Here is a 26,033-nt window from a genome sequence, read left to right on the forward strand (position 1 = left end):
CACTCCCCCCCCCCATTTTTTCATGCTTTTTTTGCCTTCCCCAGGCTCCAGAGGCTTTATAGGAGCCCGGGGAGGGCGAAAACGGCCTCCCCCCCCAGAGGTCCTTCCTCTGGGGTGCAAAAAAATGGCCCTATGGGAAAACAGGAAGTTTGGGAACAGACTTCCCGTTTGCTTGTAGGGCTGGTTTTAGCCCTCCGGAGCCTTCAGGGGCCTTCTGGAGGCTTCCCAGAAGGCTCTGGAGGGCAAAAGATGACCCTATGAGCAAACTGGAAGTCACTTCTGGTTTGTCCATAGGGCCGTTTATAGTCTTCTGGAGCCTTCAGGGATCCCCAGGAGGCTTCTCTGAAAGCTCCAGAGGACGAAAAATGACCCTACGAGCAAACAATAGAGGCTCCCTTGGCTGAGAATCTGAGATGTCCACTGCCTCCCAGAAACCATCATAACTGGATAGGAGAAAACATTAAAACTTAAAATGCAGAGGGTGGTAGAGATAAATATAGTACTTTCTAGAACTGGGATGGCAAACCTATGGCACGTGTGCAACAGATGACATGCGGAGACATTTATCAGGGCATGCAAGGTATTGCTCTGTCAGCTGGCCAGTGCACATGCACTGAAGGCTCCGGAGGACGAAAAAAGGCATAAATAAAAATGTGTGTGTGTGTATGTATGTACGTGTGTGCGGGCGCACGCACACACGTAAACTGATATATTTAAATGTCAGAGAACCTTATCTGACATTGAGCAGTTGCCATTATGGCAAGCCTACATTTCAAATCTTCAAGAGTCTAAACTGTGCATGACAAAAGCATGACAAAAATCTAGCATTTAGAAACATTATCACTTTCAATAGTTGTCACTCTGACAGCATGTCAGTAAACTGATAGGAAAAGGGAAGGAAGAAATAATAGTACTCATTACACCAATGAAAACTCCAAGAGCAAGATACTAAATCTTTGTGAGGGTTGGAGAGGAAAGCTTGAATGCTGCTGCCACTTATTGATCTGAGTTAAGAGCATGGAAAAGAGCAAAGATAAAGTACAGGAGGTTGAGTCAAAAGAAGAATTCTTTCCAATGGCAAACAAACCATATTCACGTGGTATGCCTGAATTTCACAATTGTAGTATAAGATATAAAATATCCGTACCTGAATTGAACATTTTGTTTGAATGGGTGGTGTGCTGAAAGGACTTGGGGGGGGGGGGGGGATGTCAGCTTTTTGTTTTGTTTTTTGATATTCAGAACTGGGGTGTCAGTGCTGGGACTCACTGGCATCAAGCGGGGGAGCCAAGACCCTAGTCACTCCCTAGAAAGGTAGAGTAACCAGAGACATGGATCATGTCTCCTGGAGCAACATTGAAAGACTCAAAGTGAGCCAAGTAAAATACTTTACACATTCATGGCTATAACCCTGCGACCAATTAGATCACATAGATTGGGCCTCCTCCGTATTCCATCGGCCAGCCAGTGCCGGCTGGCAACCACAAGGAGGAGGGCCTTCTCAGTAGTAGCCCCGACCCTTTGGAACGAACTCCCCGTGGAGATTCGTACCCTCACCACCGCCCAGGCCTTCCGCACAGCCTTGAAGAACTGGCTAGCCCGTCAGGCCTGGGGACAAGGATAGCCGCCCCTCCCGAATGATGAATGTATGTTGCTTATTACTTTTATTATATGTGTCTATGTTACTGTTTGTATTCCCTTCCCTGATTTTATGTGAGCCGCCCTGAGTCCCCTCAGGGAAAAGGGCGGCCTACAAATATTAATAAAATCTAATAAAAAAAAATCTAATAAGGGCTGTGTGTGTGAAATGCCAATTTTTCTTCATGCTTATTGCATCCAGTGATAACCAGTGGCTATGTTTAGGATGCCCTGTCCTATTGTGTAGGATTTGCATTAGCTTCTAGTACTTTTCTGGCTATTATTTAAGGTAGCGATTAGCACCCATGAAACTTCTCATCACCTAGAGTCACCATCTCCAGCTGTCTCTGTCCATTTCATAAGATCTGAAATGGTAGGGATGTTTTAAGTCTGCTCTATTAAACAATATCTTCTTATAGGACATAGGAGTTTGGCCTCTCTCTGTCACAATATCTGTCCTATGGAACATCATACCCCCAGAGATTACAATGGCCCCCCTCTGCTGAACTTTTATAAAACCTGTCTTCCCCCCTTTCTCCAGACATTGGACATGGTTGTTAAATGAACTCATCTATAATGAGATTTTGATTGGTTGTAATTTGGTTTTACTTTATTTGTCTGGTTATTTTTTTTAAAGAAAATAACTCTGTGTAGGTTGTCTAGAGTTGCAATTTGCAATTGGTTGGCTTTGCAAATTAAACAACAACAAAACAAACTTCTCCCAAGCAAGATAGAAATTATTATATAAAATATAGTACAAGGCTACCAGGGGTGAAATGCTACCAGTTTGGACTGGTTCACCCAAACTGGTAGTAAAAAGTCTACTGGTTCGTCTAAACCGGTAGTAGAAAAATGTTACTGGTTCGGGTGAACTGGTAGTTCTGACAATCAGCTGTGGGGCAATCAGCTATGCCACGCGATTTATATTTGCTAGAAAGCAGGAAATCCTGCTTCCCAGCGAATCAAAATTGTGTGGCACAGCTGTCCCCACCCTCGCTGTTCTACTTACCTTTGCAGACTCAAAAAAGACTTCTTAATCCTCCTTTTTCAGCGCTGCAGAGTAGCACCTGTGGTGCGCATGGCAACAAAGCATGCAGCATGCGAAGCAAACTGGTAGCAAAGCGAACTGATAGCAGACTTCAGAGCATTTCACCCATGAATCCTACAAGCACTTTTATATTTCCTTGTATGAGAATTTAAGTATAAAACCTATAGCCAGCTCACACATTCGAATGGGAAATGTAGATCTGGTGATCTCATTTTGTCATCTATATTAATAAAATCTTCAAGCCCCAGTAGCTCCATGCATCAAGACAGACCCACATTTGCTGTTTACAATTTAAAATTGCATCTGTCTGGATCTGAGGAGTTATGCTATTTCATCTCTGCAATGTTTGAGCAGTAGGCCTGGAGGGCCAGAGAAAGAAACTACACACAGAATCAGGTAACCCACAATTTTAAAACACAGGAAGAAGGCACTTTGCTTTTGGCAATGCTCTGAAAATGAACTGTTCTGCTGACTTCAGCAGGAATTTAAAATCCAAATAAATATGAATTTGGAGTTCTTAACTTTGACATCATCCCATTTAACCTAGACAGATATGCAGGTCACATTTTTAAGTGAGTAATAGCCAAATGATATTGCTAAGCTTCTTACACCACAAAAGATTGGGGAAAATTTAAACAGATGTTTATTTGGAGAAGAAATTGCATCTAGTTATCATTTTAATTTCTGTTTGTTGTGGGCCCACTCATGTCCCTGATGCATTTTCATGGCAGATGTAAAGGGTAAACGTAGCAGAATTGCAGAGTAAGCAATATCAAAATAAGATTATGTGTTGCTACTACATTGTATCTTTCTATTTGGGAACATTTTCTCAATTCTAGGGTTAGTGCTAAAGTACCAGATAGGAAATAGGAGCTCTTATTCTTATATTTGGAAAAAAGTCTAAAAGAGAATATGCTTCAGTGTTCCTATTTCCATAGTAAAATAATTAACATTAAAAAAACCTATAATGCAGCTTCAAAATGTGATCTTAAAACTTATTCCCAATGTACATTTCTTTAAAGCACATACAATATTCTTACTTATACCTTTTGTGCAAATCTACAACTCCTGGATGAATATTGGAATCCTTCTCTCAGGGTCATACTTAATTTATTAAAATTGGGAAGATTATTATGAAGTAATAATGACAACATTTGCTCTGTTTTACAGCCATTTGTATCTTTTTCATAGCACAATGTGACCAGTCTTATCAAAGTGACAAAAACACACTGTTGTAAACCTGGAAGTATTACATAGCACATGGTTATTTGCCCTGGCAAATAGACTTTTAAAAATATCCCTGAGTAAACTTTCCTTGCAGTAATAGAAACTATGTGTATTGAACAAAGATTGTCTTTTAGGGTTATCACTACTCTAAAACTTTAATGCTGACTGAAAAGATTAGCCTATGTGCTCTTGTTTTATATGAAGCAAATGAAAGCAACATAACATAATATGAAATGGCTTTGTCATAAGGACTATATTCCTTCTGAAATTCAGATAAATTAGGTGTACTGAATCCTTGACCTGAATCTCCTCTCAGATTAATCTCCTGTCCATTCCTAATTCCTGAGGAAACATGTTTTCCAGTATACTTGTCCTTCATCTTGTTCCCTTCCTTTTGACAGGGCTAATAGAAGATGAAGTAGTCTGAGGAAAGGTGGAATTAGTGGCCATAGGGAGTAGGGACAAATATCTGAGTATGTCTGTGACCTAAGGCCCTATGTAACTTCATGGCATTGCTGAGACAGATGGTTCTTCTGTGCTTTTACCTCCTATGTGAGGGGGGGGGGAGTATTGCATTTTGGAAAATGAGGTAGTCATCTCACATACTCTAGAAGTGCCCTGCCTTAAGGCCCAGTGGCCAATGTAGCATAATATCCCAGTTGTGCTATATAGAGTTCTGGTTTTAAGAAAAAAAATGCAATTTTTCATCAGTGTATTTTCTGTTCCTGTCCCGGGTAACAAAGTGTTAATTTTATTGTATAATTTCATGGGTGGTTACATGAGGGTCTTCAGTTGGAAAAAAGAAAACGATTGCCTCCATTACATCCCTCTTGAATAGCATAGAAGCACTATACCAACACATAATATCCCTATACATTTTATAAGTTTTTGGTTTTTTTCTACTGCTGCCTTATAAACTGAAATGGAGGGCACTGTAAACAGAGGTAGGAGTCATCAGGCTGTATCAGTGGTGGATTTCAATTTATTTTACTACCGGTTCGCTCATGTGCATACATACCTGCTTGTGTGATGCTTCTGTGCATGCACAGAAGCATCCAGGCAGGTGGGCAGAGCCTTCCGCCACTACCGGTTCGCCCGATCCGGGGCGAACTGGGAGAAACCCACCTCTGGGCTGTATGTTGATAAAAAAGCAATGGTAGTTGCCCACGTCTGACACTCATTTAGATAGGATGTTGGAGAGAAAAAGAGAAACTAGACAACTTTCTACTGTACACATTATGCCACCTTCAGTGACTTTACAAGTCATAGCTCTTTTGTTTAACAAAAAAGGAACCTATATAAGGTTTAAAATGTATTCTTAATGGCTTGCTGGAATTGGATATGCTGAAATGCAGGTAAGGTCACATTTTTAAAAGAACAAAATATCAGCATGACTTAATTGACTCCTCTAATTACTTGTCCAGGCATAATAACTAGTTTTTTGGGGAGGATAGTAATGGTGGTGGAAAGCAGACTCTTAGCAACATATCAGGTAAGGTAGAAATGGAATGAACTGGGAATAAAAAACTGACAAATGGAAAATGTAGAATAATATGGCTAATGTTCTTGCAGGTTAGGGTCAGTTTGCTGAAGCTGAACAATGCATTTAAATTGTCAAACTGTCAAAACCTCCACCACATATTCTTACTTATTACTGTCACCTAGGTCATCCCTTGTGGAGCTGTTCCTTGACAACAGGGAAACCTTCAAGAACTTTCTGGTGTAGGTCAGGTGAAAAGCTCTTGTAAGAATCTCCAGCTCAATTTTGGAGTCACCGAAGGTGGTACGAAACAGCAATTACAAAAGCAGAATGTCCCATTGGTATATGGTGTTCTTACTAGATTGAAAATTCCTTCCCCTTTATTGTCGGATCACAGGGATTGAAAAAAAATCATTTTTGTTTGTATTTCTAAACTGTAGATAAGTTCTCATTCTGAAATGTTTTTGGATGGAAAACTATATTTCCCTCTGAATAGATTACCTCATTCAAATTCTTAGAAACTTCAGAGATGGTGTAATTAGGGGAGAGTAATATCCCATATTTGTGTTGATCATGTCAAACTATGTCAAATTATGGAAAGTGGTCAGAAAATGGGAATCTCAGAACATCTCACTGCCCTCTTGAAAAATGTATACGCAGGTCAGGATATCACTGCATGGGTAGAAAACACTGAAACAGACTGGTTTAGATTGGCAAAAGAATAAGACAAAGCTGTATGCCAAATATATATATATATATTAAGGGAAGCTGGGTTGGAAGAAGATGACCATGGTTTTGAAACAGTCCATAGGTGTATGTGTATAAAAATAAAAACTAATCACAAATGTTATAAGCTCAAATTAATCCACAGGAGGATAAAGGCATCTTCATTGAAATTATTAACTGTAATTCATAACTTCATTATGACTGGCCTGAAGTCACCCAGGGAGGCTCTATATCTAAGGAAGGGGATATAAGTCCTCTGCTTATCTAGTATTTTAACTAAGCACAAGATTTCCTAGATGCAAACTGAAATAGAGACTTCATAGCATCTTACAGCACTTGATAGGTATCGTTTAAAATTTATGCTTGATAAATAAATATGAAGGAGCAATCACATCCTCACCCCAAAGCTCATACTCATCTAAATGACCACTTTTGCTCTGAAATTACAGAACTTTTGTACAAAGTTCCGAATTTTCCATTCTTACCTGCGTAGGAGCAATTTAGGGTGGTTTTTGTTCTCCAGGTTCTTCTCAATCAAGTCAGATAACAATTGCTTGAGGACGTCAGTGGCATATTCTAGCTTTCCTTGAAGTCCTGTCATGATGAGGGAAGCCACATTGCCCCGGTCACGCATGGAGAAACTTCGCTGTAATTCCAGAGTACGGATAAATGTCAATAAAAAAACCTTATTGTTGAGTAGCTGGGCAAAGAGCTTCAGGGCTTTTTCCACATTCTGCTGTCCATTGCCTTGGACCTATAAAATTTCAAAAGTGTTAACTTTGTACCCTTATAGTAAATCTGGTAGAGATATCAATTAAACTGGAAAACATTAGTACTATAATACAATGCATGGATTGATGCTACATCCAAAATTTGGCTTTAGCCCTGCATAAAATCCATATCTCAATTTTATGAGATACCTAAATCAGAATAGATTCGTAGTAATATGAGCTGAATTTATTATAGCTATAATTCCATTGAATGATTTATATTGTGTTGACCATCGTTCTTCATATGTATTCACTTTTAGTTTAATAGCAACTCTTAATCATTTAACATGACATAATTTACAAAATATATTTAACTATTTACAACACATTACTGATATATTAGAAAGCAATAACCTCCATGACATTTAACAATCCCTTGATTACTCAATTGTATTCTATTATTAATTATTTTCAAATTCATTATTGTGCTTGTTTAGAAAGTCTTTAAAATATTTAGTTAAAATAATTTAAAATTGGAAAACTGTTTTTTAAGAGTGATGTTATTTACAATGTTATATTGTTAGTGTTGCACATTTAAAACAGAATATTCTTGAGTTATGACATACTGCACAGAAATGACATTCACATAGGTAATGTACTGGTTTAGACTCTTACTCCACTGTAAAACTCTAATACATGTACACATAAACACATTTTTCTGATAGTTCTGAATGTAAATTATGCATTATAATTCACGATAAGAAAATTTGTACACAAAGTTCTCACTGACTTATATTTTCAACTTATTTATATTACATAACTAAACAGCAGTGTCACATTGATCATTATCCTACTTTTTGGGGGGAATGGCAAAATCAGTTTCAACCATCAGTTTTATTTCCAATTTTCTACATCTACAAGAGAAAGCAAGGGTGATGGAACACTGGTATTCCCAGGTATAATTTTTTTATACCCATATAAATAATTTAGTTAATTTAAGGAAAGTAACAAACTTCATTTAATAGTAACCTAAATCATTTTAAAATACAAAAAAACATTAATCTCTGCACAAGAACCAAAGAAAATAGTGAAATGAATTTACTAAGTATATATAATAGTGCTTTTGTAGTTAAATTTTGATCTCCCAGCCTTGGATTACATATTGTCACTTGAATTACAGTACCTGCCTGTTTTAATTGAATTATACCCCTAAAGAAGGACTTCCCCTAATAATCAGTATACCAACCCACAATAGGTAGGATGCTGTAGTTCTCCTTAAAAGAATACTACATTAAAAGAATGTTCTACCATGAGGCATGTCTTCTTTGAAAGCTATATGGTTAAAGGAAGCTAGAGCTCCATAGTTTCTCCAATAATAAATTATTCAATCAGTTTTTACTGGCAAAGTTAAGAGCTCCAGCTTCTATCTAGAGAAAATAAGGCGATCGAGCTTTTCAGACAAAGCAAGCAGTGAAATGGGAAATGTCTTTTCAGGAGCCATCAGCAGCAAAAATGAAAAACTATTTTCACAGGGCACCCTGGTGGCTTATTGAGGCATGGGTATTCCCATATTATTACTCTCACACATGTGGTGTTCGTAATGAATGTGTAAAAATGTTTCTGATGGAGTTTCCCCTTCATTGTTTTTCTATGGTCAAATGTCAGCAGCAGCATTTTCATACTGAATAATGGGTCCCATCTGCTCCTGCCATTGCTTTAACAACATGAAAAAAAAACCTCCCTCAAAATTGGGGTGCCTGGTGATATACTTAGTCAATCCAGCATACAATATAGACAAAGCTGAAGTGATGTGACCAAGGTCTTTCTCTTGCACAAAAGCTTTGCCAAGTGGAGGACAAGATGCAGAAAAGCTTTTTTTGCAAAACGGGAGGCTTATTCCCTTAGGCAAACCAGAGAAAGGATTTCCCAAGCTCCCCTTTGGCTTTTTTTCACAAAGGGAGAATTCAAAGAGAATTTAGCCAGTCATCGGTAATAAATGCAGCTCTTTTGCTGTTGGTCATGGAGGACTAGTCATGGAGTTTTAGTGATAGAGAAAGAAAGAAAAAATGTCAGGGCAAAAGCTATACAAAGGCAATCAAAAGAAAACAAACTGTGTGTAAATATATATAAAATGCGAGGCTTATGTTACAATGAATGTCAGTGTTCATTGTGTTTATCCCAACACGTCTAATAAGATTCAGCATGGGAGGTGGAAAGGTGCTTTCCACCTTCCATGGGGTTTTAATGTGGGTTTTAATCGAGCCTCTCAGAAGGGACCTGGGGAACATCACTAGTTTTACCTGATGAGACTGAGATAGAGAGAACATTACCTCTAGTTCACGCAGGACAGGATGATCTTCAATGCCAGGGAAGAGGACTCTCATGGCATATGTGCGATAATCAAGATACGGGATCCCTGAGCGGTCCAGGTCACTGGTTAACTCATTGATGTCTGTCTGCAGCTCTGCAAAAGCTATTAGAGAAAGGGAGTGAGAAAGACAGGCAATCAAGAGACGGGCTCTGGGATTGGAGGATGAGGAACAAACAATCAAGGACTACAAATGAGCCAACTCAGGAAGCTCGTTTACTCCAGACCTCTCTGTGTCACCACGACATGCCCTGAAGCAGGGAGCCACTTCCTCAGTATGAGAGAGAAAGAGCACAATGCGAAGAACAGATGCTGAAACAAAACACACTTCCTAATTTGTATTCTGTTCACACCTTGTATGTAAGCACTGAAATGCCTTGGAAGGCACTAGATAAAAATAAAGATCCTATTTTTAAATCAATTTGTGTGGCTTTTTTACTCTCTCACTTACTCAATTCCTCTATTCCTCATGTCCTTTTGATGTACCTAGCAGAAGGAAACCATCCCCATGTTTTATAGCTTATCTAGGGTCAGAAGAAGTCAGAAGAAAATTAATTGAGATTCAAAACTATAACGAGATACATGGACAACAGAAGATCTGCCTCATGTCCATAGTGGTAGGACATGGAAACTGATATAGTCCAATGGTAACAGTAGGGAAATGTGTATACGGATAGCATGCATGTAACATTTGTCCAATTCCTTCTTTTCAAGCTGAAGTTCTGTACAAATACTGTGCATACATGGCAGTTATCACATTTCACCTTTCTAATATATTGTGCTGAAGACATCATAGCCCTATGAAAATTAACCTGCTAAATGGAATGTTGAAATCTTGCTGCTAAATGTGAAACACTCTCTCTCTCTCTCTCTCTCTCTCTCTCTCTCTCTCTGTGTGTGTGTGTGTGTCTGTGTGTGTGTGTGTGTGTGTGTGTGTGTGAAGCCTGAGAGTTTGAGGAGTTCTTGCACAGTATCTTAGCTGCTCCTAACACTGCATTCTTTTTAACAGAAGGCTCTGATGCCATTTTTGGAAGATGTTGGAGTTTATAATATACCACATATATACTGTGTATATCATATCAGCCTCATGTCAGCAGCTGTGTTCAACAATGGAAAGAATAGCAGTGACACTTCAGCTTCAGGTGTTGGTGGAACATCTTGTGTGCTTCAGGGTCTTCTCACTGTAAGCCTGAGATGTAATGTGTATTTCTTCTATCTGAAATTGTGAGAGCAACTTCCTCTTCACTATGTTGATGTGTTAGCTCTTTCTCATTTAGTGTGGATCCACAGTTTCTCATATGTGCCCTCTCATATCTAATATATCAATTCCATCAATAATATGGAATAGTAATATTCCATCAATTCCAGATTTTCTTGTCTCTGCCATGTAGGTTTTATTCCAGTAGTCCACTTATTGTTAAATTATCCTGGCCCCATATCTGGTGTAGACCTTGTTAATCTGGGTCTTTCTCACATTTTGAGGTAGGCAGGATAACATAGGTACCAAATTTGAACCCTGCCAGTGTGTTTAGATGATGCTCTAAACACCACATGAGAGAGAGGTGGGGGGGAGGAGGAAGGGAGGACTGTCTGTCTGTCTTGGGATAAATGTGCATATGAGTTACACTATCTAATCCATCAAGAGGTAGTGACACATTCCAATATCCAGAAGAGCTGTTTCAGCAAATTCATAAAGAAAAAGGCAATAGGCACAAGGACCTTTTGTTTGATGCTGTAGTTAAATAATTGAGACTTTTCAGTCTGTGCTTATCTATGGCAAATCAGTCAGCTCAATTTACCTTTTATCTGCCTTTGCTTTATGCTGTCTGCATTTCAACAAGTTGATCTGCTTTTTTTGCCAGCCAGGTGGCTGTAACAGCATTTCATATTCTAAGCTTCTTGATTTTTACACCAAAATGTACAAATTATTTTACAGCCTGGTTCCAGCACCTTGTGATTGCAAAGGATCCTGGCTTTCCTTAAACTTCCCCATGAAATGCCTTCAGAAAAAGATCCACAGATTGCCAAGCCTAATGACCTGGCACCGACAAATTTTATACATCTTTCTGAAATAGGATCAAGTGCTAATCCTTTTCTCCACACATTAGTCAAGCAAAGGATGTCTCTGCATTCAATATACTTGCTACTGTCTTCCGACACATACAGACACTCATGGGAAAAAAATCCAAGCTTCTCTGGCTGTAAAAGGGGGCATTTTACATCTATATGTGTATTTGAGAGAGATTGACCAAATGTTTATTTGACAGCTGTATGTGGGGCTCAAGCCCTGTTAAATTTATACTGGATCAAGGGAAATAGGTTAAGCGGCAGGCAGTTACTATGGAAACTACACTTGGACTGCTCACTACTGGAGATGTAGTCAATGAATGGAGAAAAGTCATATTAGGCAAACCAAACAGAGTTGTGTGTACTGTATATATTAATGGGAATGAGGATAGTTAATAAATAAAAAAAACTTTATGAAGTTTTATATTAGTTAAGTACAGTGACTGAAATGGATTTATTCTTTGAGCCAATGATATTGAGACAGATATGTACTATGAAATAACTCTTACTGGGTTGATAAAAGGTAATAAGGAATTAAAGGACATGGCCATTTGTCAATGCTATACTTAACTGATAATAGGAACTAGATAGCAATAGCAATAACACTTCAACTTATACACTGATCCATAGTACTTTACAGCACTGAGCATTTTACAATGTCAGCATATTGTCCCCCCAACAATCTGGGTCCTCATTTTACTGACCTTGGAAGGATGCAAAGGGGAGTCAGATTTGAGCCAATTAGGATCGAACTCCAGGCTGTGGGCATAGTTTAGCCTGAATAGTGCATTCTAACTCCTGCGTCACCACTACTCCGAGGTGGCGCAGTGGTTAGAGTGCAGCACTGCAGGCTACTTCAGCTGACTGCAGTTCTGCAGTTCGGCTGTTCAAATCTCACCGGCTCAAGGTTGACTCAGCCTTCCATCCTTCCGAGGTGAGTAAAATGAGGACCCGGATTGTTGTTGGGGGCAATATGCTGACTCTGTAAACCGCTTAGAGAGGGCTGAAAGCCCTATGAAGCGGTATATAAGTCTAACTGCTATTGCTATTGCTATTGCTACTCCTAACTAAATGAAGGGCTTAGATGCTAAACAGTTGTCCATTAAGCATGCTTGTGTATATGTGTGTGTGTGTGTGTGTACGCACGCGTGCATGTGTATATGGTGTGAGCATGCATATATTGGCATAATTATGAATGTTTTTGTATGCATATATGCATGAAGTAACATTCTTCAGGAACTATTTATTGACTTAATCAAGGGAGGATGAAAAGCAGTAGATCTTTAGAAGTAACTTTATTACAATGGTCAGGAATTAATAAGCTAATGATATAACCAGTTGAGACACTAAAATGAGCATACCAGCAATTTGTTATGCATTGTATTATATTATTATACTATAATATTTTGGACTTTTTAGAGCAAAATTGGCAGCATTATTTTCTTGTATTAAGAATTTAAACTGTCTCTTCATGTTTCTGATGGTTTCTGTCACCTAAAACTGATTTCAATGACTCTCTTTCATATACAAATACTATTCAGAAACAATAAAACCAAGTAGTCCCCAGCCTGAATGGATGGCATATTTTACTGGACAGCTGATTTGAAATTAGGGAGTAATACTGACCTTCTTTGCACTCAAGGGCTACCCGAGACTCGAGGTTGTCCATCTGCATCTGAAGTCTCTTGAGTGTGAGATCATTTTCACGAGACTTACGCTTGTAGGCAATGAGGACTATGATGACTATGATGAGAAGAAGACTGCCTCCTGCTGCAATACTGACAATAGCTGGCAAAGTCAGCAGGCTATCTGAGATCACATTCACTGAGCCAGGTGAGAAAATGATGCCACCTACATGCACCTAACCATCAAAGAGAGTCAATCAGAAGATGAATTACATTACAGTGTGTATAGAGATTAATTTGGAATAAAAACAGTCACTTGGAAAGATAACATTTGTACCAAGAAATTTGTTAGTAAGGATTCTGGGAATAGGGTTGACAATGAAAAGGAACACTTATCTTGTATAAGTCCTTCCATTTGTTTACTTGGGAGTTAACGCTTGGATGAAAACTGTTAATTTTTGTCAAGGAGCTGACTTTTTTAAAAAAAAGAAACATAGTTTTAGGCACTGGAGCCTGACATATTACTGCTGTTCTGGAAATAATTCCCAAAATGCTAAATACGTTTTCAAAGTCATAAAACACTAAACATTTACAAAGTTGTAGATAAGACCTTGCAAGTAACATCCCCATAGAAAGAAAGGTCACATCCTTCTTGAAACACAGCAAAGCCTTTGAGTTGCAACATATTTGTTATCCTTGCACTATTTTCCACATTCCTTTGATTACATGATAACTTCATTTGACTTTCATAACATAAGTTTTCAGCTTTCTTTTATAAACCATGAATATATGAGAATAAGTATTTCATTGACAAAGGAACATAGAGTGAGAGTACAGAAGGCAAAGAAAAAACAAAAGAATAAATGGAAAAACAAGACTGGGGGAGATAGTTAGAGTTGTGAAAGAATAAACTGGTATACACTTTATAGATGTTTAGTTCAAGTGCTTATGATATATAAATCATAGTATTGGACAAATGATGTGAAAACTGCTCCAGATTTCATAATTTAGTCTTTTGCTGTATTTACAATACTATATATATTTTAATATGTCAATAGATGGACTTGATTATGCTTTTGGTTCATCAGATTCATCTGATGAAAAGGGAAGCTTGATTTCATAAATATATCTTTTTCTTATATTTTGATTCAGTTCAGTTTAGAAGGTAAATCTGGAGAAAGTTATCACTAGTCAAAGCTTCATGCAAGTTGTGCTAAACTTCAAAAGTGTTCCCACTTTTATTTTTAAGGAAAAAGATTATGTGCTTTATAAAGTAATCCAAGGCATGTCGATAATAGTATTTTAATAAAATCAAGACTACCAGGGACAAAAGCAGAAAAAAAAATCCTATGTAATTAATTACAATTGGACATTATTTTGGTGATATGAAATGACTTCAAATGGAGTTTTAAAAAAAGACAATTTTTGTAAAGTCCTCACAGCTTTAAAAACAAGCAGTTCACTAGTTCAAGAAAAATATTCTCCTAAAAATATGCAAGTGTCTCTAAAGGAACAATCTACCCATGGCTCTAGGCCAGTGATGGGCAACCTTTTTGGCGTGGTGTGTCAAAAATTGGCAAAAAATCGAGCATAACTCGCGTTGTGTGTCACTTCGACAAAAACATAATTTTGCGCAATTTATAGTTGCTGCTAATGGCGTTCACAGTTCCCGTTGGCACTCCGCTGTTCCCTGCTGTGGTGCGGTCGTAACCGACAGTCCTAGGAGTAGACTCTCTGTGCCGGCCTGACTGGAGAGAGGCGCGCACTGTTCCCGCGCTCCTCTCCTGCGGGTCCTCCCTCGCCGCGCTGATGACATGTGTGCGTACGGCACTCACACCTTACCAGCAGCCCCTGCGCTCAGAAAGGGGCGGCGGCGATACAGTAAGTGAGTGTGGGCGGGGGAGATCACACGTCCCGCCCCCCCGTTCCTCCAGCACAGATTCTTTCATCCTCGGCGGCCGTGCAGGAGCCGAGGATGAATCGCATGAAATCCTGTGCGTGTCACCCCAAATGGCTACGCGTGTCAGCACTGACACGCGTGTCATAGGTTCGCCATCACTGCTCTAGGCTGTATTGATGGTAAAGAAGAAACTAGCAATCTCCAGCAAAATCATTGAGAACAAGATGAGTATGTTCCTCACAATAATGCTGCATTGAATGTAAATGGTGTGAATGAGTAAGTGCTTAAGCAAATAGACTACACATGGCATAGCACAGCCTTCTGTAGCAAATAACTGTATATTCCTAATCTATCTCTACAACAAACTTCACAGTTGTGCATCATCTGTTCTGACATTTAAATAAAGAAGACCAGCTATTGAAATGAAATCACTTACAAGTTAAAATGTCCAATAGAAAGCTACAACAAACCACTTCCATATTGCTAAGGAAACAATACAAATCTGTCCAAAAGATCATCACAGTTTTAGCTCAATTTGGGATAGACTTTATTTTTTAAATCCATGCTTATTTGTCATAAATATCTACCATTCCTAAACACGAAGATAACTGCATGCAAGTCATCATTAAAATGAGCCAATATGAAGGTGAGATCATTTGGATCTGCTGATATCTTTGGTGCTGGAAATCCCCTCCCCCCAATATAAAGGTCTGTAACAATGCTACTAATATTCTTCAACTTTTTAACTTGTTTCCCCTGGTGTGATTTGGTGCTTAAGGTCTTAGCATAGAAGTGGGAAGACTCCACTTCTAGACTATTGTTAGCAATAAACAAACAAACGAAGTGTTTTTAAGCAGGTTACTTTTCCACCCCATCTTATCTCACATTTGATGTTACAGAGAAATTTGGGGAATTGCTATATGTCACCTTAAGTTATTGGAGAAAAGGTGTGATATACATCTTACAAATAAGGACATATAGGTGAAACTTGAAAAATTAGAATATTGTGCAAAAGTTCATTTATTTCAGTAATGCAACTAAAAAGGTGAAACTAATAAACGAGATAAGACTCATTACATGCAAAGCAAGATAGTTCAAACCGTGATTTGTCATAATTATGATGATTATTGCATACAGCTCATGAAAACCCCAAACCCACCATCTCAGAAAATTAGAATATTACATGCAATCAATAAAACAAGAATTGTACATAGAACAATATCGGACCTCTGAAAAGTATAAGCATGCATGTGTACTCAATACTTGGTTTGGGCCCCTTTTGCAGCAATTACTGCCTCAATGCAGCATGGCATGGAAACTATCAGCCTGTGGCACTGCTGAGGTGTTATGGAAGACCAGGATGCTTCAATAGTGGCCTTCAGCTCTTCTGCATTGTTCGGTCTCATGTCTCTCATCTTTCCCTTGACAATGCCCTATAGATTCTCTATAGAGGTCAGGTCCAAAGTCCTCTTGCTCCTCTTTTCTGATGAGAGCAACTTTTGTATCTCATTTGGAAACCAAGGACCCGTAGTATGGAGGAAGAATGGAGAGGCCAATCAAGCACAGTAATCCCACGGTCATTGAACCAGTTTTTGGTGCTTTTGGCAAAAGTTGCTCTCATCAGAAAAGAGGACTTTGGACCAAGGAGCAACAGGACTTTGGACCACTGCACTTCATTAAGACCAGGGTCAACATAGCCATCTACCAGGAGATTTTCGAGCACTTCATGCTTCCTTCCGCAGATGAGCTTTATGGGGATGCTGACTTCATTTTCCAGCTGCCCACACTACTGAAAGCACCAAACCTGGTTCAATGACTGTGGTATTACTGAGCTTGATTGGCCAGCAAACTCACCTGACATGAACCCCATAGAGAATCTATGGGGCATTGCCAAGAGAAGATGAGAGACATGAGACCAAACAATGTAGAAGAGCTGAAGGCTGCTATTGAAGCATCCCGGTCTTCCATAACACCTCAACAGTGCCACAGGCTGATAGCTTCCATGCCACACCACATTGAGACAGTAATTGCTGCAAAAGGGGCCCAAACCAAGTACTGAGTACACATGTATGCTTATACTTTTCAGAGGTCCGATGTTGTTCTATGTACAATTCTTGTTTTATTGATTGCATGTAATATTCTAATTTTCTGTGATGGTGGATTTGGGGTTTTCATGAGCTGTATGCCATAATCATCACAATTATGACAAATTACGGCTTGAACTATCTTGCTTTGCATATAATGAGTCTTATATCATATATTAATTTCACCTTTTAAGTTGCATTACTGAAATAAATCAACTTTTGCATGATATTCTAATTTTTCAAGTTTCACCTGTATCTTATTTGTTCTGCAAAATATCCAGGGTAATTTTCTCTTACAGATCTGCCAGCAAGCTGAACTTGCCTTCAATTGTAGCATCCATCAGTATGACCTGAGATAAGGTATGCTGGAGACTTTTGCACCCACTGAGATGTGCTGTTATCTACCAAAGCTCTTGCCCCAATAAAAGTAGTTAGGCTCAAAGGTGTGACAGCTTTTTTTGTCTTTCAATAGCTGCAGGGTATTTTTGTTTGCAAATGAGCAGTTCAGAGTTACAGCTGCTGTAACTATTATTGTTCTATAAAGCCTTATGCAAAATTCATACTGTGCCAGTGTGTGCTTGGATAATAGGTGTATGTATGCACAACACACTAACAAATCATGGTGAAAATGTTTTAAAATTTCAACATATTTCTTTATGATATTGTATATTTTACATGTGTAAATTAATGGTAGTTAATTAGCCCTTTGGTCTAATCATATGACCAGATTCATATAATTATTTCAGCAATTTTTATAATGATCCTGAATTAAAGACACTCATGCAAATAAAAATATTACATTTTGAGGAAATTCGTGATATTGGAAATTCTTATCTTCTTTTTAATCAAAAAGCCCCCCCCCTCTTTGAATAAGAGCTAGATTGGGAATGGGAGTCAACTCTGACATTTGAAAAGTAGAAAAGACAAAAGGTGGAGACAAAAATCTTGATTTTTGAAGCTCACCATAACTTTATGTTGCCCAGTGAGATTTGGAGGTTCACAAAGTAATTGTGTCTCAGAGATGGTGACTGTGCAGGGAGTTTCTCCAATCAGAACAGTATAATTCAGCTTTGCTCCACCTGATGCAGGCGGACACAGATTTTTACCCTAGGGAAAAGCAAAAACACAATGTTTTATGAAACTCTAGCTAATATGTCAGCTTTTCTATGATTCAACATGTATCCAATATTGCGGCACCTATACTACATATCATAAACATCTTAAACATTGATGTATACTTATTTTCTAAAAAAGCTGCAACTGTGATGCATATTTGAGAATACAAGAAATTGTACAACTGAGAGAGAGGAAACTTCCTAATGTATTCCAATTTGTGTGTGTGTGTGTGTGTGTGTGTGTGTGTGTGTGTGTGTTAATTTTTTGGGATTCAGTATTACATTTATCACAATCGGGCTAGGAAGGACCATGAAAAATGTCTGCTATCCCTTTCCCTACTTTCCTTTTCTTTTCCATTTACATATCAAAACCAATATGCTATTTAATTGAGGAAACCATAACTGACAGCTAAGAGGCAATTGAGAAATCAGGGGCAGTTCATGGAAACAGCAGTAAGTACAAGAAGCAATCTTGAGAAGGTGAAAAATAAGATGGGGAAAATTAGTCTTTCCTTGCCTGTGATTAAAATGAGTGCTACTCTGGTACATGACTGGCATAGCATGATAAAATACATCTGCTTTCCAGCCAAACATACAATATCAAAATGCACCTATATTTCACTAGCAATCCAAATTCAGATATGGATAAGGAACCATCTGAATACGTTTGTCTATCGCACAGCTTCTCCCATTCCACTAATATTGTGTTACATCAGGAAAGGAGAAACAATTGCTTTACATGAAAGAAAAGGCTTCACTAAAGTTTCAGTGGTACAGAAGGCTATCACACATCATGTACAAAAATAAGACTTTTCACATCAGCACTAAACATGTGAAAGTGGAGACGATATGTTAAATACTGGGAGTGAGACATTTTTAATATAACATTGAACTTTAAACCTGATGTAGGTTTGGTTCTCAAAATACAGTATTGAAAAATGCTGGCAAATAAAAGTGCAGAGTGGTTACATTTATCTTCACAAGAAAGGAATAGTGTTTGAAAGACTTGTGACATATCAGTAAGTATCTAAAATGTTTTAAAATGTTCTTAACAATTAGATGCTAGGCCCCGTTTATTAAACTTTTGATTTGATATATATAGCTAGAGTTTAGCCTAGAACTACATGTTATGCATGCAAAGGAAAACCTCTCTCTCTCTCTCTCTCTCTCTCTCTCTCTCTCTCTCTCTCTCTCTCTCTCTCTCTCTCTCTCTCTTTCTCTCGATATAGATATAGATACAGATATCAGAGACAGATCAACTTATAGATTCCTATGATCGTAAACTCGTATGTGATAGAAATGCACATGTCAAACAAAATGTTTTGTGATGTATTTTGTATTGTTGGAAGGGGCAATGTAGGCAACAGGGGGAAGGGCACAGTCTGCCATATATGCATCAAATACCTTGAATTATATATTTGTGTTAAATATTGGGTTACAAATACATAAGAGGTTTGCATTACTATATCAATTGGGTTTCTTTTCTTTTTTTGTCATTGTGAGATTTGCAAATGCCTATGAAGGAAATAAAGGAGAGATAGCAAAGAGAACATTTCAAGTTTATTTTTCAAGCTTTCCTAAAGAAATTCAAATCAACCCCTCTCCCAAATATTTCTGTGTGAAATCAAAATCCTACAACAATTTTCCAAGATAAAATTTGACAATTTGTAATTTTTGCAGAGGTTATGATTTTAAACATTCAAATATAATCTTCTTATATAACTAAACAATACAGAAACAAGAACAAGTTTTTACATGTAGGACAATACTTTTTCCAGGGTAAATCTGAATTCGTTTATGTAAACAAGTCTCCTGGATTGTGTCAACACTTTACCTTCAGGATAATGGGTGATCCTGGCTTTTGGTCCAAGATGCCAGTAGCACTCAAAAGTTCAAAGGTAGGGTTTGGATAATAAATAAATTTTGTGTCATTATAAATCAATAAAGATTGAACATTATTAAAGATGAATCCAATTTCGTCAGGTCTTTCAACAGCATCCAGACCTGGTCGGTACTGTGATGTAAGTGAAGGAGCCAGGCAAGTGAGGGTGGTAGTATTCACAACTTTACAAACCTGGAAGAACACAATTAAGGTAGGGTTATACCTTGAATAAAATATTTTTCAATTATTGTCACATCATGATTCTACCTTAATTATTTTGGCAAGACTGAAGTATCAAATCTTTTTTCAAATCATGTGATAATTTGTTCTGTCATCAGTCAGGAAGAACATTCTGTGAGAATGACTCTAGAAGTGAAATATAAGATTTTTATCTCATTTTATTTACTACCATTTTTAAAAATACCCTGCCTATATAGAAAATAACCAATGGACATCCATGATACTGGAAAGCTGGATAGAGCTTTAGTATACAAGAAATAATCAGTGTTATATGGAATCTGAAATAGAAAGATACAGGTTTTTTAAAAAAAATATTAAGAATGGATTATAGGTTTTGTCAGAATGATAGCTGGAAATGATACCATATTCAGGGATTGGAAGACAATTTTTTACTAAAATAGCACATGATCCTTTGATTATATAGACCACAATCTAATAGTGACTTATTTATTTAAAATTCACCTGAAATATATCAGATCTGTTCTGCCACCTACATCTTCCTCTTATGTTCAAGACAACTTTTTTTGATCAATACTGTATATTAGAAGATGTGGCAACTTGTGAAATGTGCAATGAACCTGCCACAATTGAGTTCTTATACTTCAACATTACCACAGTGCCATTGAAAATAAAATGAAGCACTACACAGGAAAAGAAATCAATGCTTCACATTTGTGTTTACAGGTCAGTGAAGATCATGTTAGCAAATCTTCACAAGATATCATACTTATTAGCATGATATTCCCAGGCATCAAAGGAATAAAAAAGGGATTTTGAATAACCTAATCTGTTTATATAGATTTCTAATATGCATTAAGAATGGGATCTAAGAGTAAGACCAATTTAGTTATAAACATACACATGCACACTGTAAAGGTAATAATAGCATTCAAGTTAAAAGAGATTTTTCCTTCCTTCCTTTTCTTTCATCACTAAGTTTTCTTAATATTCAATTTTGCAGCTATCAAGATTGTTGGATAAGCAGGTAAAAAAACAGCCAGGAAAGTGATTGAAGCCTGGGAAGTAGGCCCCTCATCACTCAATAGAAGTACTGAATTGCCACCAGCCTATCAAGTATTTAGAATGTGAAGGCTGGGGAGCATAAGCAAATGACAGCTAACGATTCAAAAGCCAGTCATCAACACACTCCAATCAACATCTAAAAAGTCATTTACAACAGGCACTGTAAATACCACAAACTGTCTAGAGAGAAGTTCCCTGAAGATGGGCTCCACCACAAGTCTGAATGATCAGAATACAAAATCTCAGGTCCCAGTGATCGACCCATATTAGATCCTGCAACGTCTAAATTTCTTTGAAATGATAAGATCAGATTGCAAATAACTGTATGTAGTCACTATTTTCACTGTTTCTGGTATAATATTGACAGAAGTAGGAAAATACTTCAACAATTAATGTTCAAAAATAATAATCGGAAGCTTCCTTGTTTTCAGATTTGTGTGAAAATTCACAACACACACAAACACACACACACACACACACACACCCCATAATCATTATAAAAGTCCATGGGTTGTCTAACCAAATATTCCAGCAGCATGTCTCTATATGTTTTTCAACAATCTGACATTTTATTTTATCATGTTCTTACTAATTAATATCCAACCCTATCAAATAATCAATTTTACCAGATCTGTATTTCAAATACTGCCAGTGACATGTTCTTAGATAAAATTATATTTCCATGTTGTAAAATGAAGCTGTTTCCTTATACAACAGCTCTGTAAATTTATAAAAAATCCAGAAAGTTTGATTTCTTTATGTTGTTCTAGATGTTTTGCAATATGATATAATTCACAAACATAAAACCTCCTAAACCATCACAATTTTAAGAAGCAAGATGCAGGTACATTTTTGCTCTGCTTGAATTATAGCCAAGTCTTTGGATGGGAACTATGAGAAAGAATCTTAAAACTTAAAACTGAATAGCAGTGCTGCTTCTATGAAGTTACATATTAAATTACATCTCCTTACTTGAAACCAACACTGAACCAACCTAAAGCCCAAATATTAAATTAACAATAAGGTTTTAAAAATATGAAAACTACCAACTAGATTAAAAGTTGTGTTTATGAATGAAGTAAACTACATGGCTGAAAGTTCACAATTTACATTTCTAATGTAATGGCTTTTTTACAGTGGTATTCTTGAAAATACAGACAAAATATTTGCAGATCACAACAATTAATCATAAAATCATATATTAATTATATATTGATGCAACAACACTGAATGTCTATGATTCATTGACTGAATCAATGAAATACACCATCTAAGAAATCTTTCAGGCCCTTGTGGTCAGAAAGTAATTGTGCCCTTACAATGAGATTATGTCTATTTCTCACCCTCCTCCTTTTTTCTACATACAGCTGCATATGTAGATTTCAAAATTTGCCCACAAAGGCCGAGTTTGATCTAAATGCTGACAAATATACGAACAGCTGTGGAGCCTTTTCGTTAGTCACAAATGCATTTGTCATGGATCAGAGATACATTGTTTGGCAATGGAAATACAACATAAATCACATTGCAGTGTTAATTCTAGTTTGAATAATAAAAAAAATCCTTCAGGAATACAAGCATTTAAAACAATAGTCTAAAATGGGAGTTTTTAAAAAGAGTTTATATAGAGGTTAACGTCAAGAAAGGGCATAGGTACATAAAAACTTGAATTTGTGAAAATTGCTATTGTGCTGAAGATCTGGATGGAAACAAATACACAGAACAGAAGCTATGTCACAGGATAGTGATGTAGAGAGATACATCTACAAGCTGGTCTGGGACAGAGCCAATTTTACAATTAAAAAATCTCTTCCATCACTTGCTTCTCTGATAGTTCGCCAGGATTGTTCTGTTCAAATGAAGCAGGTGTTCAGAAGGGTAGAGTCAGTAAAATATCACTACCATTGTTGTTGTTGTTTTTTCAACCTTGTTTACTAAGAGCATCTCTGCCTTCTGCTGCTGGCTTTTTGTATGCATTGAATGATGTATGGTGGGGCCTCACAATGACACAAGTACCATATGCTGTCATTGTTCCCTGTTAAATGCAATTTCTATATACAGTATGATAAGGCTCCGTGGAATAAAATAAAAACAAACTGTTAAGGTTATCCATGATAAGGACTCTAAAATGGAATCTAACCAATGTAACATAAAATATAGCTGCTCATGCAGTTTTAAGAACATTTAGGATGTAGGGATTATGAAAAAACATAGGACGTGTGAACTCTCCTGAAGACCTTTCCTCTAACTTTTTATATCTCCTTCTATAAGCTATATTCTGCTTTAATCAGTTCACAATGTTTAACTTTATTTTTATCCTGCCTTTATTATTTTTTATAAACAACTGAAATGGTTGAATATATCCAATATTCCTTCCTCCACATGTTTTTCCCACAACAATAATCCTGGAGGTAGCTTGGCCTGATAGAGAGTAACTGGCATCCATAGGGAGGAAGAATGAAAAAATGGCAGGATGGTTGGTGTGGCATCAGAAAACAAAATCCACTGTTTTCATATGTATGTAGAAAATTTAGCAATAACTTCATAGGAAAGCAAAAATTTCCATCTCATATAGCAATAGCAATAGCAATAGCACTTAGATTTATATACCATTTCACAGTGCTTTACAGCCATCTCTAAGCAATTTACAGAGTCAGCATATTGGCCCAACAATCTGGGTCCTCATTTTACCATCCTTGGAAGGATGGCAGGTTGAATCAACCATGAGCTCAGGAGAATTTTTCGCAGTTGACGGAATTAGCCTGTAATCCTGCATTCTAATCACAGAGCCACCATGGCTCCTTCCACTGTAGCCAAACTTATGTTAAATGCTATAATAAATTAGAATCAAATCCATATTAAAGAAATACTTATTAGAATGAATTTTGATTATTATGAATGCAATTCTTGTGTCTCATTAACAAAATAGATTAGTGTTATATTTGAATAAAAATCATTTCTTTTTCAAGAGATTAAAGATAGTTTTGAAAAACAACCAGCCTACAACTTGTAAATCAGACAAGAATCATGCAACCATTGGGTTAAGAAAATGTTAATCTTTGGTAAAAGCAGATACTTACATTGACAGATTCTTTGCCGTTGTACTTCACTCGGATTCTGGGCTCTTGTATAACATCCAGATTAGATCCCATAACAATGACAGGCGTGTGGCCACTGAAGAAAAGCAGAAGTCTTTAGGTTAATGAGGCTAATATGTCAAGAGGAACTGGGGTCAACCTCAGTGTCTATATTTCTGGTAAATACAAATGTTTATCTCAGTAAGACATTTTCTACAGATTGAATAGGGTGACAAGAGTGCATTAATACACAATTGAGTGCATTGATATTCCATTGCTTTGACTCTATCTACAGTTGTCTCCCATAGTAATGCTTTTTGGTTTCACCTGTCCCCTAAGTGGTAGTTATTTTGCCATGTAACATTTCTTAGATATGTTAACAACGGATGCTAAGGAGATGAAAATGAGCCCAAAATGAAAATATGGAGATCATTTTTTGCTTCAAACCTTCTAGCTCAACACAATACAATAACACTCATTTGAAAGTCACATTTTATTTCTAGCCTTTAACATGGCAGATGTGTTGGGAAGTAATGGATAGTGAAATAATTGAATGGGGAAGAATCAAACAAAATCAGCTGATATTAACAAGGTTGCATTTACAAACTATTTGACAGTGATTTATTTCTATTATGTCATTTTTGGGGTGATCTTTCAACATACTTTTGATTTTAACCTCTCTAATTCCTAAGGAAGGCCTGACTGCCTAATTCAGCCCAGTATCTGCCTTGACTGTTGCTTCTGACTAAGGTTATTCTGAGTTTCTCCAACGATTAATTGAATGTGCATTAAAAATCTACCAGCCCTATCTAATCAATTTCCAGAGTACTCCTTTCCCAGATATAAACAGAGAAAACTAGGATGGGAAGCATCTGTTGTCATTCAAATTGTTTTTGTTCTGCCTTATGTGCATCTAGAAAATTAGAACATTATTGAGTACCTAATTAAATAGGAATGAGAAGTTACTAAACCATGTTAATCTAATATATTCAAAATTGCAGGTTTAAAGCTTTAATATTCCAGTTAAGATGTTCAGTTCCATGTTTTTCTTCAATAAGTATTGAAGCTCACCACAATGCTTCTTCCTGAAGCCAGTCTTGAATCTTCTGAGAAATCACTATCCATTTCTATAAGCTCACACTCACATTTCATCTTTTGTATGTCATATTGTATGCAAGTCAGAAAAAGCTAATAGCAGTGCAAAAACTGATCAGGGTTTTAGAAAGTATTCAATCAATAACTACTATAGAGTACACTTCTGGGATATAGCTATGCATCTTAGGTAATTTCATGCATGAACTTTTTTTCTCCTCTTTTTGCATTGATTGCCACTGTTTTTGTTTTAGCGCTGACTCTAATGTTTTTTAAGAAGAAACCTTTAATGAGCAATTGTGCATTTCTTCAGCAGATGGAAGTGATCATGGGGTTCCATTTGCTCTCCTAGAATCTTCACAGATTGCTATGGTTTTAATTCAGCTGAATTAGTAACTCTGATTTTTTAACTGGGTGGTGGGAAGAGATGCTTTCATTACCCTGCAACAATATATTGAAGCCTGTGGATAGGAGATCCACTTATTTCAGATACTTTGTTGTTCTTTTGCAATAGATTGAAAAGGATGAAACATTTTCAAATAAGTTTTCGCATCTACTTTTTTTTGGCTTGACAAATGCAAATGGTGTGAGCATTTTACAAATATAATTCTTTAAATTGTCTAGACCTTTTGAACCCAGGAAATCAGGGGAATGGATATGCCATACTCCTTGAATGATCAGACCTTTATTCATAAATCTTCTGTATTTACACAGGTGGAATAAATCCTCTA

At 37.1% G+C, this 26,033-nt stretch overlaps 1 protein-coding gene across 2 annotated transcripts in view; it reads right to left on the minus strand.

Annotated features, from left to right (window-relative positions):
- PLXNA2 (plexin A2) overlaps positions 1–26,033 on the minus strand; it is a 443,424-nt gene that overhangs the window by 53,043 nt on the left and 364,348 nt on the right. For both annotated transcript variants that reach the window (XM_032217579.1, XM_032217580.1), the window contains 6 exons: positions 24,214–24,307; positions 19,823–20,062; positions 17,837–17,980; positions 12,891–13,125; positions 9,160–9,302; positions 6,605–6,873 (listed from right to left, as the gene is read on the minus strand). In XM_032217579.1, the coding sequence (XP_032073470.1) occupies positions 6,605–6,873; positions 9,160–9,302; positions 12,891–13,125; positions 17,837–17,980; positions 19,823–20,062; positions 24,214–24,307 (1,125 nt within the window). The remainder of the gene's footprint in view (positions 1–6,604; positions 6,874–9,159; positions 9,303–12,890; positions 13,126–17,836; positions 17,981–19,822; positions 20,063–24,213; positions 24,308–26,033) is intronic.

This window comes from Thamnophis elegans, chromosome 5, assembly GCF_009769535.1.
Source record: "Thamnophis elegans isolate rThaEle1 chromosome 5, rThaEle1.pri, whole genome shotgun sequence".
NCBI lineage: Eukaryota > Metazoa > Chordata > Lepidosauria > Squamata > Colubridae > Thamnophis > Thamnophis elegans.